General features: G+C 38.7%; 1 protein-coding gene and 1 pseudogene across 2 annotated transcripts in view; one reads left to right on the top strand and one right to left on the bottom strand.

Moving 5' to 3' along the window:
• CCDC91 (coiled-coil domain containing 91) overlaps window positions 1–16,969 on the bottom strand; it is a 291,950-nt gene that overhangs the window by 222,018 nt on the left and 52,963 nt on the right. Inside the window, exons 2-3 of the mRNA XM_080662857.1 lie at window positions 6,765–6,807; window positions 4,565–4,643 (exon numbers count right to left, since the gene is read on the bottom strand). Of these exons, the coding sequence (XP_080518983.1) occupies window positions 4,565–4,643; window positions 6,765–6,794 (109 nt within the window). The 5' untranslated portion in view covers window positions 6,795–6,807. The remainder of the gene's footprint in view (window positions 1–4,564; window positions 4,644–6,764; window positions 6,808–16,969) is intronic.
• Window positions 7,436–11,624, top strand: LOC308244277 (RNA N(6)-adenosine-methyltransferase METTL16-like; annotated as a pseudogene). The gene is made up of 2 exons: window positions 7,436–7,509; window positions 10,558–11,624. The product of its transcript is annotated as an RNA N(6)-adenosine-methyltransferase METTL16-like (transcript).

Consider the following 16,969-nt stretch of genomic DNA (forward strand, 5'->3'; position numbering starts at 1 on the left):
TTTGCACTTGAAAAGAATGTGTATTCTGCTACTTTGGGGTGAAATGCTCTGAAAATATCAATTAAATCCATCTGGTCTACAGTGTGATTTGAGGCCACTGTTTCCTTGTTGATTTTGTCTGAAAGATCTATCCATTGATGCCAATGTGGTGATAAAGTACCTTACTATGATTATATTACTGTCGATCTCTCCCATTATGTCCATTAATATTTGCTTTATATATTTAGGTGCTCCTATTATGGGTGCAGAAATGCTTACAAGGGTTATATCCTTTTGTTTGGAATGATCACATTATCATTATGTAATGTCCTTCATTGTCTCTTATTATAGCCTTTGTATTAAAGTCTATTTTGTCTGATAGAAGTAATGCTACACCAGAATTTTTGTGTATGTATGGTCATTTTGTTTTACATATTTATGCTCCCCATTTTTTTTCTTCTTAAAAAAGTCCCTTTAACATTTCCTGTAATACTGATTTGGTGGTGATAAATGCCATTAGCATGTATTTATTTATTTACTTACTTATTTTGGTCTGGAAAGCTCTTTATTTCTCCTTAAATTTTAAATGATAGCCTTGCTGAATAGAGTAATCTTGTTTGTAGGTCCTTGTTTTCATCACTTTGAATATTTCATGCTAATCTCCTTTGGCCTGAAATGCGTCTTTTAAAAAATTAGCTGAAAGTCTTACTGGAACTCCCTTATGGTTAACTATTTTTCTCTTGTTCCTTTTAAGATCCTCACTTTGTTTTTAACCACTGCCATTTTAGTTATGATGTGTCTTGGTGTGGGCCTCTTTGGGTTCATCTTGTTTGGGACTCTGCACTTCCCGGACATGTGTGTTTTTTTTCCTTCACCAGGTTAGGGAAGTTTTCAGTCCTTATTTCTTCAAATAGGTTCTTGATAACTTGCTCTCTCTCTTCCTCTGGTACTCCTTTTATGCTTGATATTGTTCCAGAGGTCTCTTAAACAATCCTCATTATTTTAAATTCTTTTTTTATTTTTGCTGCTCTGATTAGGTGCTTTTTGCTAGCTTGTATTTCAATTTGCTGATTCAAGCCTCTGCTTCATCTAATCTGTTAATTCCTTCTAGTGTATGCTTCACTTCAAATATATTCTTCATTTGTGACTAGTTCTTTTTTATGGTTTCTACATCCTTTTTATGTTGTTGAAGTTCTAAGTTCCTTGAGCATTCTTGTAACTATTATTTTGAACTCTGTCTCTGGTAGATTGATTGCTTCCATTTAGTTTAGTTCTTTTTCTGTGGATTTCTCCTGTTTTTTCATTTGGGACATATTTCTTTGTCTCCCCATTTTGGCTACCTCTATGTGTTTCTTCTGTATATTAAGTAGACCTGTTATGACTCCTAGTCTTGGTAAGGCGGCCTTATGTAGTATGTCCTGTAGGGCTCAGTGGTGCAGTCTCCCTGATCATGTAAGCATAATGGTATCAAACTAGAAATCAATTACAAGAAAATGTCCCTTGTGGGGTAGTTTAGTGTTGATTATTGTTGGCCCATCTGTGGTGGGGTTGACCCTTATGTTGGCTGACTATGAGGACTGACCTCAAACAACCACAGTGTACAAGCTGCTGTGCAGGGAGGTTACCCCCAAACATGAAATTCTCCCTAGGAGGTTCTGATGTCTGCTGAGATCTCCCTTTGGGTGTGCCACTTGTGCAGCTAATCAGGTCATGCTCTGATGAAGTCTCAAGCCAGCCACTTGGTATGTTGATTCTCAGCTCTCTTGGGAGAGACTCCAGTGCAGGTTAATGTCAGATACTGCCTACAACTGGCCCTGGGGCATACCTGTTAGGAGCCACAAAGCAATCCATGGTTGTTGGCTGCCTGTTTTGGGCCTGGGTGAGTGTGGGAGGGGACAAGATGTATACCAAGGCCAGTGTACACCATTAATGAGCCTGGGGCAGGTTAGCAAAAGGCCCAAGGCACCCCAAGATCTGGCTCCACCTGACAGCTGCCTGTTTGACTCAGCCATTAACAATCCGTATCAGTACACAACTGGCATGAGGCAGGTTCTAGGTCACAAGCTAGGGGCAAGTATTGTTCACCAGGTTGATACAGATTCAAACTCAGTGAAAGTACTGGGTCTGTGCGCACTCAGCAAAAGCCTCCGAGTACACCAAGGCCAGCCACCACCCAACTTGGGCCTGCAGACCTTCGTGGTGGAGCGCGGTTTTGGGGAGTCATCAGGGTGAGGCCAATAAAGTTCATAAAGATAAAACAGATTGAGATTTGGCTGTATGCAGGCAGGGCTCTGCACAGAAACGGTGGCACTAGTTGGGGCATGCAGGATGGAAAAAAATGGTGCTTGTCCCAGAGCCACACAACTTGATTTCTGCCTGTGCATTTCTGTAACCCCCTGAATCTGCCTGGACCTCCTTGAGATCCTTCCAAAAATGACTACAGCAAGCCCATCCTGCTCACAGCTAGTTGACTTCTCCACAGGGCACAAGCTTGCCAAGGCAGGGACACAGGGAGTTGGGAGGTTGGGGCCAGTGAATCTACCCAGGCCAATACCATATGCAGGGGAGTGCTGACCCAGGAATAATGGCATCTGTAGGTGGTGTGGGAGAGAGACTTAGCACAAGGACAATGGTGGCTATTTCTTCAGCTCTCTCCCCAAAGCCACACAACCAATCTCTCCTTGTAAGACTCTAGTCTCCTCTGAGACTGTACCTTCACCAGAGTCCCATATAAGTGCTCACAAAGGCGATTTGTGTGCTGGCCCTTTAAGAAGCTGCCTAGGTTCCTAGCACACTCCTGTCTCTCCTTGGTGAACAGAATCCCCATTGATTTTCACAGCCAGATGCTATGTGGGATCATCTTCCTGGCTCTGGTGATCTGGGTTGGGGAGCCTGGCGTGAAGTGGAGACTCCTCACTCCTCGGGGTGCTCTGCAGCTGAGACATCCCTCCAGATTCTCAACCACTGCACATGGGTGCAGGGCAAGCCCTTTTCGTGTCTCTGCCCTTCCTATCAGTCTCAATGTGGCTTCCTCTGTATGCCCTTAGTTATAAGACTTTTGTTCAGCTAGTCTTCAGTTGGTTATTCAGGTTAATTGTTCTATAATTTAGTAGTAATCTGAATTTGATGCTGGGAGGAGGTGAGTATAATTTCCACTTAATCACCATCATGGATCCAATAAAATTATATTTTATGTTTTTTTAAACTTTTATTATTGATTTAAGAGAGAGGAAGGGAGAGAAAAGGATAGAGAGAAACATCAATGATGAGAAAGAATCATCAACTGGCTGTTTCCTGCATGCCCCGACTGGGGATCAAGCCTACAACCTGGCCTGTTGTGCCCTGACCGGGAATCAAACCGTGACCTTCTGGTTCATAGTCAATGCTCAATCACTGAACCATACTGGCCAGGCTAAAACGATATTTTAAAAACACAAAGTAGTCTGCCCATGTTCATAACAGCATTATTTAAATAGTCAAAGGAAACAAAAGTCCATCAACAAAATGAATGGATAAAAAATGTGTACTATACATATACTGTAATATTATTCAAGCTTAAAAAGAGGGGTAATTCTGACACATGCTACAATACAAATGAACCTTGAGAACCTTACACTAAGTGACATAAATCAGCCACAAAAAGACAAGTACTGTATGATTCTATTTATATAAGATATGTAGGATAGTCATATTCACAGAGATAGAAAGTAGAATGGTAGCTGCTAGGGACTGAGAGAAAGAGAATATAAGTAGTTATTGTTTCATGACTATAGTTTCAGTTTTCCAAGATAAAACATTTCTACAGATTGATTGAACAACAATGTGAGTATGTTAACAATAGTGAACTGTACACTTAAAATGGTTAATATGATAAATTTTACATTAGATGTATTTCACCACAATAAAAAGGAGTCTTTAATTAATGAACTAGACAACTTAAGAAAATTATTTGCACCTTACCTTCCTAAAACTGGGACAAATTAGGAAATGTAAATAGTAATTTAATTTCATTTAATGCTTGTGATATTATTTTTTAAATCATGTCTCAGGCCACCATTGCAGCAATTCATAATTTGTTATGAAAAATCCTAGATTACATCTGGGTCATTCCAATTTCAGATCACAGAAGACCAAGTGCAAAGGTAGAAAGAAGTTTCCAAAGAAAAGGCAAAAATCCTATATAATAAAACCCTAATATGCAAATCAACTGAACGGCAGAACGACCAGTCACAATGACACACACTGACCACCAGGGGGCAGATGCTCAATGCAGAAGCTGCCCCCTAGTGGTCAGTGCGCTCCCGCAGGGAGAACACCACTCAACCAGAAGCCAGGCTCATGGCTGGTGAGCTCAGGAGCAATGGCGGGAGCCTCTCCTGCCTCTGCAGTGGCACTAAGGACTCCTCGGGGGATGTCCGACTGCCAGGGAGCAAGCCTAAGTAGGCATTCAGACATCCCCTGAGGGATCCCAGACTGTGAGAGAGCGCAGGCCAGGCTGAGGGACTTTCCCCAGTGCATGAATGTCATGCACCAGGCCTCTAGTGTTAAATAAGAAAAAAAACTCTGAGTTACTGTATACTAATACCTGTAGGAAAAGCAGCCCAAGGAATAGCAGGAGATGTAGTTTGAGTTTCACCACTTCCACCATCAAAAACTTCTGCAGCCTAGAAAACAAAGGCAAAATTACTTTAGAATACTTGGAAAAGAGAAGTGCTATTTAAGCAATCAAGCTTCCCGGTTCTACAAGCATAGTCTCTGTAATGTACCACTCATTTTCAAATTCCCTCTGAACACTCAATTGCTTTTCAGTCTTCATTACTACCAGCCCCCAATACTCGCTACCCCCAGTATTCATGTTACATTATCTTTAAGTAAAAATTTTCCTTACTTACTCAAATATATCTCCTGGCAATAATTTTTTTATTTTATATATCCTTATTCACATTTCCACTTGTAAACTTCATATCTATGTACTTTAAACTAATTTACCACATTTATCCATGTACATAGAAAAACAGATAATTTTTCTTTAAAAGTCTAGAGACCAAATCTTTTTTCATTAATTAGCACAAGACCTAATTAGAAATCAATCTAAAGAAATAGAATTCATCTATATTTTTTAATAATCTACCAGCTGGACTTGCTTATTCAACATTTAGAGAGTCCTAAAGCTGGCATTTTAAATTAACAAGCCCTCCTATTAAACAGTTTTAAAACTATGGGACAATTACTAAAATGTTGAGACGTGTGTAAGAGTATAGCATTTTCTGTCTTAAGTGTCCAGGTCACAGTAAAATTATTATTGAAAAAAGAACCATAATGTCAGTTCAGATTCTTCATCGAGTTCTCAGCCAAAGAGAAGTCAACTAGGAAAATCTATCACAGGAGACACATGATGTAGAATTGCTATTCTCTACAAACTATGAAAAATGACCATGGTTTATATGACCAAGGACAGAGACCTTCCATATTTCTACAATAGGATATGGTAAGAAAGTACCCTAATAACCACAATTAAATTGAAATGGTTGGCTAAAATTGTACCTATGTAATATTGAAAGTAATAGATCCACTGACTATAACATTGAAGTGTAAATTTTACTATAAGGAGCACCACCGAATCTATTTTTTTCTAATATAATAAATCAAGCATGGTCTAAAGGCGACTAAATTTTAACTTTCAAATAACTGACAACTTCTATACAATAAACTAATATTATATCTGAAACATATTTTCCTCAAAATAGAATAAATTTTAACAAATTTTTAAATGTTTCATTTCAGAAACAAACCCAAAATATTATAGAAAACATACAAATGTGCTAAACAAAAAATACTTTTAGATGAAATGAAGAAAATAGGTATGTTCATATTCTAAATATTTTCATATTGACAGAAGAGAAAATGACCCTCATCTAAAAAAAATTCATACCATTCTTACATAATATTCAAAACACTGAATATAGACTTAATATCTTATATTTCCTGTTAATGTCATTAATTACATTTTCTATTTTTAACAATCTAATTTTACCAAATTCCAAACTAGGTGAAAGTCTTACTTAAAAAAAAAAAAAAAAAAAAAAATCACAGAGCTCACTTGATGGTAGTTCCAGGACTTGAGCTCAGGCATCCTGACTCCTAATCCAGAGATTTTCCTGCAAGACTATACTGGCTCCATAAAAATAACTGGGTTACAAAATATTTCAATAAAATGAACACTCACTGAAAAGGATTAAGGAAAAGACAGTGCTTCTTCAGCTAATAATTTCCACTTAACAAAATACTAAGTCAAACCTGAGAGAATACTCTAACATAAACATACTAATTAGTTGTATAAGCCACCAAAAGGCTATGTAGATAATAGTCCAAATTAGCTCATTAGAGGTGTAAACATGCAAATATGTGACAGATCTTCAAGATTCATCTCTCATCTCACAAGTATTTCCTAATTGACATGTATCCCAACAAAATCATCTGCTGACAATTTTTAAAACCTCTTCTCTAGTGTTTCTACTAGTAGCACTTAATTACCTTGATTTAAACCATTCCTATGGGCATGACCAAATGTTCAATAATAATAAATCAGTTTAACTTTCAGAGAGGCTATATTTTTATTTGCCTTGATTTCGTTTTTTATTCTAAAGTTACATTCAAAATGATCAAGAAAAGGATCATGAATGCCAATGATAAATAATACATTTTCAAAACAGTAAATACTCCATTATAATCTCACAAAATTAAAACAATTACATAGCAAAATTAAGGTAAATAATAGCACATACCTCAAAACCACCAAAATCATCATCATCCATTCTTCAAGTGCACCTGAAAATAACAGAAAACATTGAAACAAGCCCACACACATACAGTCAATTATGTCAAAACACTCTCTGACTTAAAGGTATATACAGTTTGATTTGTAAATTAAGACTATTTTATTTGGGTTTTAAAAAAACTTCTTTAACTATGTGTGCATGCATTTTTAACTTAAAAAGACTAGACTTTTTTTTTGCAAAATTAGTCTTTCTGGCAAAATTAGTAATTTCTGTGACTTTTTTCAGCAACCATGTATTTTGCCATTTTACATTGAGATGCCAGGAGTGGAAAAATATTCTTTTACATTTTAATTTGCTTTTCCCAAATTGGCACTAGGGCTCAATTCAATAATGCTTCCTGCTTTTTGCATCTATTCCTCAGTTGTCTGGCAACATCAGCACAAACTCCAGCTAAGAACAGGACTGTGGTGAATTTTTGGAAATCTGTCCCCCACCACAAAGGTTCTTCCCTTGGTTTCATGGCCGAGGTTGATTTAGATTTTCAAAATTGATCAGCATTTTTGAGCTGTGGCCACAACTTCTGGAGCATTTTGATATGTGTATTTTTAGCTGAAACTGCTTCGCACTTTTGGAAAAATGTGGAGCAAGTTACTAGGCTGATCAAGATAAATCAAGTCATGTATTCATGGGAGACCAGGGAAGAGAAAAACACAAAGGAATATTCAGAATTCCACTCTTCTTTATCCTTAAGGTATGTAAGAGAGACAATCAGTAGGATAACACATTTTATTTTATCTTAAGTGTATATAAATAAAAACAAAAGGAGAAAACCATGAGTACTTGGACTTTAAAAAAAAAAAAGAAGCTTTTATCTAACAAACCATGAAAGAACTAAAAGTTCTAGAAAGATAAAACAAGTAATAGGTGGTATATATTAAAATGAAAAAAAAATTTCACAATAAAATTGTAAATCAGTAGCTGCAAGTGATACTCTGGCCAACAATAACTTGTTTCCTTTTCTAGATTTCAAAAGTGAATATGTCCACATATATGAATACACATTTAACAGCTGATAGCTCAACTGATGTTTTTTTCTTTACAGATTTAACACCTTGGAATTAATAATTATTCAGAGTGTGTATACATTTTTGGAAAATTCCAGTTTCCTTGAGTCAATAATACAAGATGGACTTATTACAAAATATATATATATATATATTCTCCAATTATTAAAAAAAAATAGCTAAAACTAGGTAATAATTCTAAAGGCATTTCCTAAGATATTTTGCTCTGAGTGATAAGGCAGTTGTCTATATAAACATGGTTATCTGTATCTATGCTTTGCCTTATCACTGAAATTAATATTAATGCCTTCAAAAATAAAATATAGTCAAAAAATAAACAGTAAAAAAATCTCAAGGACTGTTTTGTTTTAATAAGCAAAAAAAAATATTTATTTTCAGAGAAAATCAGAAGGTAATGGCACTAAAAGAAATATATGTAGACAAAAATACATTATATAAAGGAAGAACATTAAATTAACCAAAATATGATACCAGTATTGTCACCATTACCCACATTTTAACAACCTGATGAAAATATTTTTAAAGATGTACTTTTCCAAAAATCAAAACTAAGCAAGTCATCCACATACTGCACTTAAAAAATATAAACCAGACTTTCAAAACTTTTGATGGTGGTTAGTTTGAAATGGAATTCACATTAATTTTGTGTTGCAAGCGAATAGAAATCTGTATGTGATTACATTTTTTCATGAAGAAATTATGAAAGTGGAGTGATATGGATACAGAGAATTAAACAAGTCAAACTATAAACACCAAGTTGTCTTTTCCACATGTATCCCACAAGTCTCCGGAGACAATTAAAAAATATTTTTAGCATCTATGAATACTGGACCCAAATAATATGGTTTCAAAAGAATGGAATTTTTAGAGTAATGCTTCTATGTGTTTTCATAAGTCATATCCCAATAAATTATTTGTAAGATGCCAGAAAATTTAAAAACAAAAACAAATACCCGTGCCTAACAATCATTTCAGCTTTGTTTGCCTGTGGTAATGAACCAAATACCATCAGTTTCCTAAGTACTGTTTTAGCTCTACAAAAGAACATATTAGTGACCACGGATGTTTCCATACCTCAGCAACTTCTATGTATTAAAATGCAGATGCCACTCTTCCTCTACTTTGTTCTCAAAGAAATATTAATACACTTTAAAAGACAAATGGGTCATGAGTTTCTTAAAAATACAGTACTAGAAAAATAAACATTATTTTAAAGCAATAACCTTTCTCTAAATAATTTAGTTTCAAACCCTGAAATAGTTTCCTGCAGAACATTTGAAAGATCAGGAGGAAAGAAAATTACAGCACTGATTTGTAAAAATCCATTTTACAAAGTATACACACACAAACTTAGTTTTTAAAAGGAAAATTACAAGTACAGACTTCTTTATGAATTTAGCCTCTCTAATATATTAAAACATTATTTTATCTAATGTGCATTTATAAACTTTTTGGAATATTCTAAGCACTTAACATCATATCTCATTACACTACAAATATAATGTAGCAATACCAAATATATGTCATCTAAATTATAGAATCATGAGCCTGATTAAAAATTGATAGGTCATGTAGTTCTTTCTTCTCTGTCCAGGAAATAAGAGAAATTATACTTTGTTATGATTAGGTATCTATATTGAAAGATTTCATAATATCCAAGTTTAATAATTCTCATACTTCTTTATATCTGAACTCAATCTCTTTTGCTGCACTGTTATATTAATTCCTTCTTTTACTATTCTCAGTATTTAATACATTGCTAATATTTTGCAAGAACAAGATATATACAACACTTAATGTAACAAATTTTTATAGGGCAAATCTGAAAAATACTCAAGGTCCTCAAGGAGTTATGGTCAGGTGTGGGGGGAAGGGCAGAGTGTAAGAAAAGCATGCAAACACAAATAATATGAGATATAAAAGAGCCATAAGAAAGAAGAAAATATGTCCAAGGTGGAAGGATAGATTTTCCTAAGGTGATATATCTAATTGGATAATTATTAAGTGCTTCAGGTGGGAACATTTGAGATCTATTTCAATAGACCTAATGGCAAATTTTAAATGGCACATTAAGAACATGCAATTTAGCCCTAACCGGTTTGGCTCAGTGGATAGAGCGTCGGCCTGCAGACTGAAGGGTCCCAGGTTCGATTCCGGTCAAGGGCATGTACCTGGGTTGCGAGCACGTCCCCAGTGGGGGGTGTGCAGGAGGCAGCTGATCGATGTCTCTCATCGATGTTTCTAACTCTCTATCCCTCTCTCTTCCTCTCTGTAAAAAATCAATAAAAAATATATTTAAAAAAAAAAAAAAGAACATGCAATTTATTTCAACTCTCTTGCCAAAAGTCTTTTCTTAAAAGATAGCAAAGAATTGTTTTTGATTGTTTGCTTCCTCATAACACAGGGTCAAAGAGAATGTGAAATGAGAAAACTGCAAAATTTGAAAGTAACCACAAGGAAGTTGTATCTTAAACTACTAGTGAGAAAATGAGAATCACATCTATATTACAGAATCCACAAAAAGCTCCAGAATGGGGGCACTAAAAGCTGGGTAATGGTGAGACTCAAAATAACAGTCGCAGACAAATCCAAGATTCTCTCTCAGAATCTGCGCAACTAGCAACTTACAGCTCCTCATCTCTGCAAACAATTAAAGGTGTATTCCCAGGATAGGGTAAAGCTGAGGGTCTCTGGATTGGAAGACAATGAGACAGGTATTTTCTTGCAACAGAAGTAGATGATATGTGCTTCAACTATGCAAAGAAAAATGTGGAACAAAATAACTTATCTGATCTTATAAAAGCTGTAAAAATACCACAGAAGACACTTCTGATGGATGCTCTTAAAGAAGAATCTGAGATAATCTATGACTTTTGCATGTGCGATCCCCTCCTTTTGCCAATCAGATGGAAGCCCAGGGAGTAAACTCTCAAAATCCTTGAAGACCTCCACCTAGTTTGGTAAATATAGGAGGTATCACAGAGATCATGGCAGAAGGAGGCGAATTAGAGTTTGTTAAAAGGATTATCCATGACAGTTTACAACTTAAAAAAAGATTGCGGTGGTATAGCTATATGCTGGGAAAGAAATGCAGCCTTGCTCCTCTGAAGGAAGAACTTCGAATAAAAGGGATACCTAAAGTCACCTACACTGAATTCTGTCAAGGTTGGACAATGAGATGGGCCTTAGCTTGGAGTTTTTATGATGATGTAACAGTAACATCACCACCAAGTAAGCGAAGAAAATTAGAGAAGCCAAGGAAACCCATCACATTTGTAGTGTTGGAGTCTGTGATGAAAGAATTATCACTCAAACCATCACCTTTGGGCTCTGAGACAGTGGAAGAAGTAGTTGTGATGACATGGATTGAAAAAATTCTCACTGATCTAAAGGTCCAGCATAAACGAGTTCTGTATGGAAAAGTGGAAGTTAGTCTTTTCCTAACAGCCATAGAAAACTCCTGGTTTCATTTAAGGAGAAAGAAAAGAGAACAAGTGAGACAATTGAGAGAAGTTCCTGAGGACATCATCCAAGCTTTGGAAGAGAAAAATAATTCACCCGCAGAGCGTCTGTCAGTAGCCAAGATTTGGCCCAGGGTCCCCGGCAGAGTGTCCTGTGTGGGCCTGCTCTACAGGAAGGCAAGTCAGCCACTGTTGAGAGCCATGGCCCAATCCAGGATTCGCTTTCCCAGGAAGGAAACCCAGAACCTATCTACACTAATAAAAGAAAAACAGCCAAATTGACCATCCCTCTGCTACGCCCACCAGCCAATCAGGAGTGAGTATGCAAATTAACCCAACAAAGATGGCGGCAGCCATGGAGCTGGAGCAAGTAGGAGGTTTAGGTTGCCCCTGGCGATGGAGGAAGCCAAACTTCCTGCCCGTCCTGGCCTCCACTCAAGGAGGGCCTGGGGGACTGGGTCGCTGGGGAGCATGGCCAGCCTGAAAATGGCCCTCAGCCCCTTACCCAGGCTGGCCACACCCCCATGGGGTGAGGGTCCCCACTGGGGAGCATGGCCAGCCTACAAACAGCCATCAGCCCCTCACCCAGGCTGGCCAAGCACCCCAGCAAGGACCACCACACTGAAGAGGGTGTGGCCAGCCTGAAAACGGCCCTCAGTGCCTCACCCAGGCTGACCAGGCACCCCAGCGGGACCACCCCTGAAGGGGGTGTGGCCAGCCTGAAAACAGCCCTTAGCCCCTCACCCAGGCTGGCCATGCCCCCATGGGGTGAGGGTCCCCACTGGGGGCATGGCCAGCCTGCAAACAGCCATCAGCCCCTCACCCAGGCTGGCCAGGTACCCCAGCAGGAACCCCCACCCTGAAGGGGGTATGGCCAGCTTGAACATGGCCACCCTGGGGGAACGTGGCCAGCCATCAGCCCCTCCCCAGGCCGGCCACATCCCCCTAGCAGGGACCCTCACCCCATGGGGGCATGGCTAGCCTGCAACCACCACAGGCCACTCACCCAGGCTGCCCCATGACCCAAGAGAACCCCCACTCTGATCCCGGACACCCTTCAGGGCAAACCAGCCAGCCCCCACCTGTGCACCAGACCCCTATCTATATTAATAAAAGGGTAATATACTAATTAGACTGGGAGACCTTCCAGGAGACCTTCCGGATGTTCTTCTGGACAAAGCCATGGTGGAGGGGCTGAGGTAGTGGCAGTCAGAGGCCAAGAGGGGAGAGCAGTTGTGGGTGATCAGGCCAGGATGGGACGGCAGTGTGGGTGCTCAGGCCAGTGAGGGGGGGCCAGCGGCCATTGGGGGTGATCAGGCCGGTGGGGGGCGAGGGGGAGCAGTTGGGGTAAGCAGACCAGCAGGGGGGCCAGTTGGGTGCAAGCAGGCCATCAGTGGGGGTCAGTTGGGGGTGATCAGGATAGCAGGGGGGCAGTTAGGGTGAGCAGGCTAGTGGGGAGGGAAGGTGGGGGCGAGCAGGCCAGCAGGGGGGCCATTGGGGGTGATCAGGCTGGCAGGTGGCATTTGAGGGCGAGCAGGCTGGCAGGCAGAGTGGTTAGGGGCAATCAGGCAGGCAGGCAGGTAAGTGGTTAGGAGCCAGCAGTCCCAGATTGCAAGAGGGATTGTCCGACTGCCTGTTTAGGCCCAATCCCTGTGAACAGGCAGTAGTAGGACATCCTTCAAGGGGTCCCAAATTGAAGAGGGCGCAGGCCGGACTGAGGGACACACCCTCCATGCACGAATTTTGTGCACTGGGCCACTAGTCTACAATAATAAAAGAGACACCTGCAAATTACCATCACTCTGCTACGCCCAACAGCCAATCAGAGTGAGTATGCAAATTAACCTGAAAAGATGGCAGCAGCCCCGCCCCCCAGAGACTGCTTCTCTGAGACTAAAAGGATTATTTTGGGAATGTGGTCTGGGTCAGAACTGTACAGAGCATCATGTTTTCTCATCCCCCAAATGGAGGCAGTACACCTGGGCAGATAGGCTCTGTTCCCTCTTCTAGAGTCACCTTGAAGACTAAAGACTTTCTATGGGTGGGTACATATGATTGACTGCCCCTGAGTCAGTCCTGGGAAAAGAACTGGCCTGATGGTAGGTGGTGGGAGTCAGGAAGAGGAATCTTAGTAACGCCAAAAGAGGGGCCGATCTGGGGAGCACCTGGAAACGTCACATTCCTGACCTCCAACCTATTGAAAGTACTCCTTATAGTAGTTTTACTAGTGTATGACATTCGAAATGGAGTTTTGTTTTGTTTTTAATATAAGAGTATTCTGAATTGGGGAAAAAATAAATAAAGGCCTTAGAACAGTATCTGACAAATTCTAAGCATTATACGTGTGTGTGTATATGTGTGCATGTGTGCATGCACGTGTGTGCGTGTGTGTTTACTACTTTAAGATTAGTGCTTCACTCTATATATGAGCAAACTGCCAGGACAATCAAAGATATGAATAAGATCTCTAATATGAAAAATAAAGACCAAAAAAAAAAAAAAAAAAGAAAAATAAAGACCAAACCAAAAGAAAAAGAAAATGAAGGAAGAAACAAAGATTATATAGGAGAGAAAATATTTTAAAAATAAAAACTATAGCCCTAACTGGTTTGGCTCAGTGGATAGAGCATCGGCCTGCGGACTGAAAGATCCCAGGTTCGATTCCAGTCAAGGGCATGTACCTTGGTTGCGTGCACATCCCCAGTAGGAGGTGTGCAGGAGGCAGCTGATCAATGTTTCTCTCTCATTGATATTTCTAACTCTCTATCCCTCTCCCTTCCTTTCCGTAAAAAATCAATAAAAATATATTGAAAAAATAAAAATAAAAAATAAAAACTATAATATCTGCAGAGAGTTAACAGAAGATAGTACACCCATGAATAACAATAGGAAGCCCAAATACTTTGTGTGTGTGAGGGGGAGAGTGAGTAAAGGAGGAGTGTACAACAAGACTAAGGCCTTAAAAATAAAAATGCACCCCTATGTTCATAGCAGCACAATTTATAATACCTAAGATTTGGAAACAGCCTAATTACCCATCAGCACACGAATGGATTAAAAAACTGTGGTACATCTACACAGTGGAATACTGCACTACTGTAAAAAAGAAGGAACTCTTACCATTTACAAGAGCATGCATAAACCTGGAGAGCATTATGCTAAGCGAAATCAGCCAATCGGAGAAAGATAAATACCACATGATCTCACTCATTTGTGGAATATAGTGAACAACATAAACCGATGAACAAAAATAGATCCAAAGACAGAGAAGCATCGAACTGACTGTCAAACCTCAGAGGGAAGGCAGCAGGGCATCAGGGGGAGCGGGCAGTTAGAGATCAACCAAAGGACTTGTATGCATGCATATAAATAAGCATTACCAATGGACACAGTCACTAGGGGGGTGACGGCATGTGCTGGGGGGTGGGAGTGACCGGAGAGAGGTCAATGGAGGAAAAAAATAATACTGTAATAGCTATTTACAGGCCAGGGGGGTCCTTGAAATATTAGGGGGACTACTCTGTAAAGTATATGATTGTCTAACCACTATGTTGTGCACCTGAAACTAATACTGAATAATACTGAATGTGAACTATAATGGGAAAAAAAAGATGGAAAATTGTATGGTATATGTTTTTCATCATCATAATAATAATTTTTTAAAAAAGAAATTAAAATATCTATATAAAAGGGGTGTTGTGATGCCTATCAAAGTTTTGGGCTTTAGGGAGTGCTTAATAAATGCTTGAGTGGATATATTTGCAACTTTGATAAAGGAGTCAGATCATTAAAAGTAAAAAAAAAAAAAAGAAAAAGAAAAATGATAACTGCAGAAATGAAAAACTGCAGGGTTAAAAATAAAGCTGAGGAAACTTCATTTAAGAAGAAGTATAAAAGAAAAAAATAGAAAATCAGAGTGTACAAGATCCAGTCCAGAATATGCAATATCTAATTATTAGGAATTCTAGAAAGACAAAACAGAGAAAACAAATGGGAAAAAATCATCAACAAAATAATTCAAAGAAAAGTTTCTAACACCAAAGGATATGATTTTCAGATGTAATAGTTCCACAAATGTCCAAGAAAACAAAAGAAAAAAAAAAACACACACATTAAGGCACACTAGGGACAAAAGAAACATCCTACAAACTTCCAGGGAGATAAAATAAGTTTCATTTAAAGGATAAAACATATATGGCATTAGATTTCACAACAACATCACTGGAAGGTGAAAAGCAATGAAGAAATGCTTTTAAAATTGTGAGGGGAAATTATTTACAGCACAGAATTAGATAATCAGCCAAACCCACAAATAACTGAAAGAAAAATAAAAGCATAATCATATCTGCAAAGTCTCAAAAAATTATTTCCCAAACACACTTTCTTACAAAGCTATGGAGTAACCCAAAGGAATTAGACAAGAAGACATGGGATTAGGAAACAAGAGATCCAATTGAAATGGGGAAAATGGGATGGCGGGGCGAGGGGTGGGGGGAAGAGATTCTTCTAAAATAATGGTGAAGTGAGCTCCCAAGATAATACCTATATGTAACAAGAACAGTGAGCAACCAGGCTGCATTGGAACGTATCAGGAAGCTCCTGGGAGTTATATTCAAGCAAATGAAATTAATAGACTTTCGCATTTGTTTTACCATCATGAGAGTAATTTTAAACAATGTAGGCTTGAATTAGTGATTACATAATTAACCAAATAAAAACAGAGAGAAAATACTATGATAGACAAAAAGTAAACATTTATATACTATATTTCTCAGCTGTGAGTAGTATTTAAATAGCCATAATAATGTAAACAATAAATAACTAATTGTACCAAAATTATAACCATTTGGGGAAGGTAAGAAAAACAATGAAGTATGTAGTATGGAGTACAGGGGATGGTGAAAGACATCTATGGTCTGATCTTCCACATTAGCAAGCTGAAGGGTATGAAACAGAAACATCAATAAGTAGCGTAATCTCACTCAACTGATGAACAAAAACAGATCCAGAGACAGAGAAGCATTGATCAGACCATCAAACCTCAGAGGGAAGGTAAGGGGGGTGGGGGTAAGGGGGAGAGATCAACCAAATACTTGTATGCATGCATATAAGCCTAACAAATGGACACAGACACCAGGGGGGTGAGGGCATGAGTGGGGGGTGGGGGCAATGCGGGGATAAGGACACATATGTAATACCTTAATCAATAAAAAAAAATTGTTTAATTTAAAAAACTAAATAAAACTGTGGTACATCTACACAATGGAATATTATGCTGCTATAAAAAAGGAGAAATTCTTACCATTTGAAACAGCATGGATGGAACTGGAGAGCATTATGCTAAGCCAGTGGTTGGCAAACTCATTAGTCAACAGAGCCAAATATCAACAGTACAACAATTGAAATTTCTTTCGAGAGCCAAATTTTTTAAACTTAAACTTCTTCTAACGCCACTTCTTCAAAATAGACTCGCCCAGGCCGTGGTATTTTGTGGAAGAGCCACACTCAAGGGGCCAAAGAGCCGCATGTGGCTCGTGAGCCGCAGTTTGCCGACCACTGTGCTAAGTGAAATAAGCCAGTCAGAGAAAGATAAATGTCACATGATCTCATTCATTTGTGGAATATAATAAACAACATAAACTGAGGAACCAAAATAGAACAAGAG

This window comes from Plecotus auritus (assembly GCF_963455305.1).
Source record: "Plecotus auritus genome assembly, chromosome: 3".
Classification (NCBI taxonomy): Eukaryota; Metazoa; Chordata; class Mammalia; order Chiroptera; family Vespertilionidae; genus Plecotus; species Plecotus auritus.